General features: G+C 35.0%; 1 protein-coding gene across 1 annotated transcript; it reads left to right on the forward strand.

Annotated features, from left to right (window-relative positions):
* The first annotated feature begins 938 nt into the window (after positions 1-938).
* On the forward strand, positions 939-1,655 carry LOC149493613 (uncharacterized). The gene is made up of 2 exons (XM_089726285.1): positions 939-1,089; positions 1,201-1,655. The coding sequence occupies exons 1-2, from the start codon at positions 939-941 to the stop codon at positions 1,653-1,655; spliced, it is 606 nt and encodes a 201-aa protein (XP_089582411.1).

Raw genomic sequence — 1,655 nt, forward strand, 5'->3', positions numbered from 1 at the left:
ACGCTTGATAAATATTTCATAATCAATAAGAATAATGAAAGAGATAAGCAAGATTAAGAGTTTAGAAATAAGAACTAGTAACAATTGGCTTGGATGGCTTCCTTGAATCTTTGCACAACTCTTGAATACTTAACTTCTAAAAACAAACTATATACAAAGCTATAAAATGAGAGAAAGAGTATGGAGTGTAGTGTAATGTGTGGGATGATTTTACAATGCTTACTTCCTCTCTTTATATAGACTTCTTGGGAGAGAACTTCTACATTGTTTAGGGAATAAATTCCACCTTGTTTATGGAATAAAGTTCTCAATCAAGCCTTGAATTTCTCTCAATCATGTCTTCCATATGCATAAATTAAGGCTTGATTTGTATGTGAAGAAAGTTGTCCAAGATTAGCTCTTGAAATTGGTAGGAATTTGTTGGCAAATTTTAACTAAATTTAAGCTCTTTATCTTTGGCACGAGTGTGCTGATTGGCACGGTTTGGGGTGTGCCAGGCTCTGAAAGTCTGGGCGCAATTGTAGCACGGGCGGGCGCAATTGTAGCACGGGCGTGCGCACCTCTGACTGTTTGCTTGTTTTGCCTTGTTCTTAGCACGGGCGTGCTGATTGGCACGCCCTAGGCTGTGCTAATTTAGTTTTTGCCTTATTTTTGTCCTTTTCTTGCAAAACCCTACAAATTTTCTCAAGATCAAGTGAGTTGTGTTTCAAGGAAGCTTTTAAATAAAAACATAATAAAATTAAATAAAAACTAATTTAAATAAATTAAAATACTAAAAATCTTAATAAAAATTACATTAAAAATACTATAAAAATATCACCTATCAATCCATAACTATAGCTCTTAGAGCGAAGAATAAGCTGGATTTCATTAATGGAAGGTATGAGAAACCTAACTCTAATTCTCCTGTGTATGAGAGATGGATGAGAACAGACAGTATGGTAGTTTCATGGCCTTTGAACTCGATATCGAAAGATATCGTTGAAGCTTTTCTATATTCAAATTCAGCCAAAGAACTTTGGGATGAATTATTTCAAAGATATGGTGATAGTAATGGACCTCTTCTTTACCAGATCACAAGGGAGATTTGTAGTTTTAGCTAAGGAAATTACTCAATAACAGTGTATTTCACGAAACTTAAACAAAGGTGGGATGAATTGGCTAGTTTAAAGACGTTTCTTGTTTGCGGTTACGGTGCAGCAAAATTCTTTATGGATTTTGAGAACGATGCAAGGTTGATGCAATTTCTTATGGGCTTAAATGATAGTTATGATCACGTGAGGAATCAAATTTTACTCATGGATCCCTTGCCATCAGTTAATAAAGCTTATTCAATGGTCTTGCGTGTGGAGAAGCAAAGAGAAATGAACCATTTTACTGTTGAATCTAGTGAATCTTCTGCAATTATGCTTGCTCAGGGTAATTCAGGTTACAATAAAAGCAATTTTAAGGATAGCAAGAACAATTATAAGAGAAGAGAGAGTACTGGAAAGGAGAACCAGTTTTGTGACAATTGTAGAACCAAAGGCCATACAAGGGAGACATGTTTCAAGATTATAGGATATCTTGATTGGTATTATGAGTTAAAGCAAAAGAAAGGTCAGTCACAGGCTCATATGGTTGAAAATGTAGGAGAAACTCCTTTTGATGTCTAG

This window comes from Jatropha curcas, chromosome 9 (assembly GCF_041381405.1).
Source record: "Jatropha curcas cultivar XTBG-Jc1 chromosome 9, XTBG_Jcur_1.0, whole genome shotgun sequence".
NCBI lineage: Eukaryota > Viridiplantae > Streptophyta > Magnoliopsida > Malpighiales > Euphorbiaceae > Jatropha > Jatropha curcas.

Coding starts and splice junctions, on each gene's coding strand:
- LOC149493613 (XM_089726285.1), top strand. CDS start 939: ATGGTAGTTTCATGGCCTTTGAACTCGATATCGAAAGATATCGTTGAA. Junction 1,090..1,200: donor CCAGATCACAAGGGAGATTT/GTAGTTTTAGCT, acceptor GTTACGGTGCAG/CAAAATTCTTTATGGATTTT.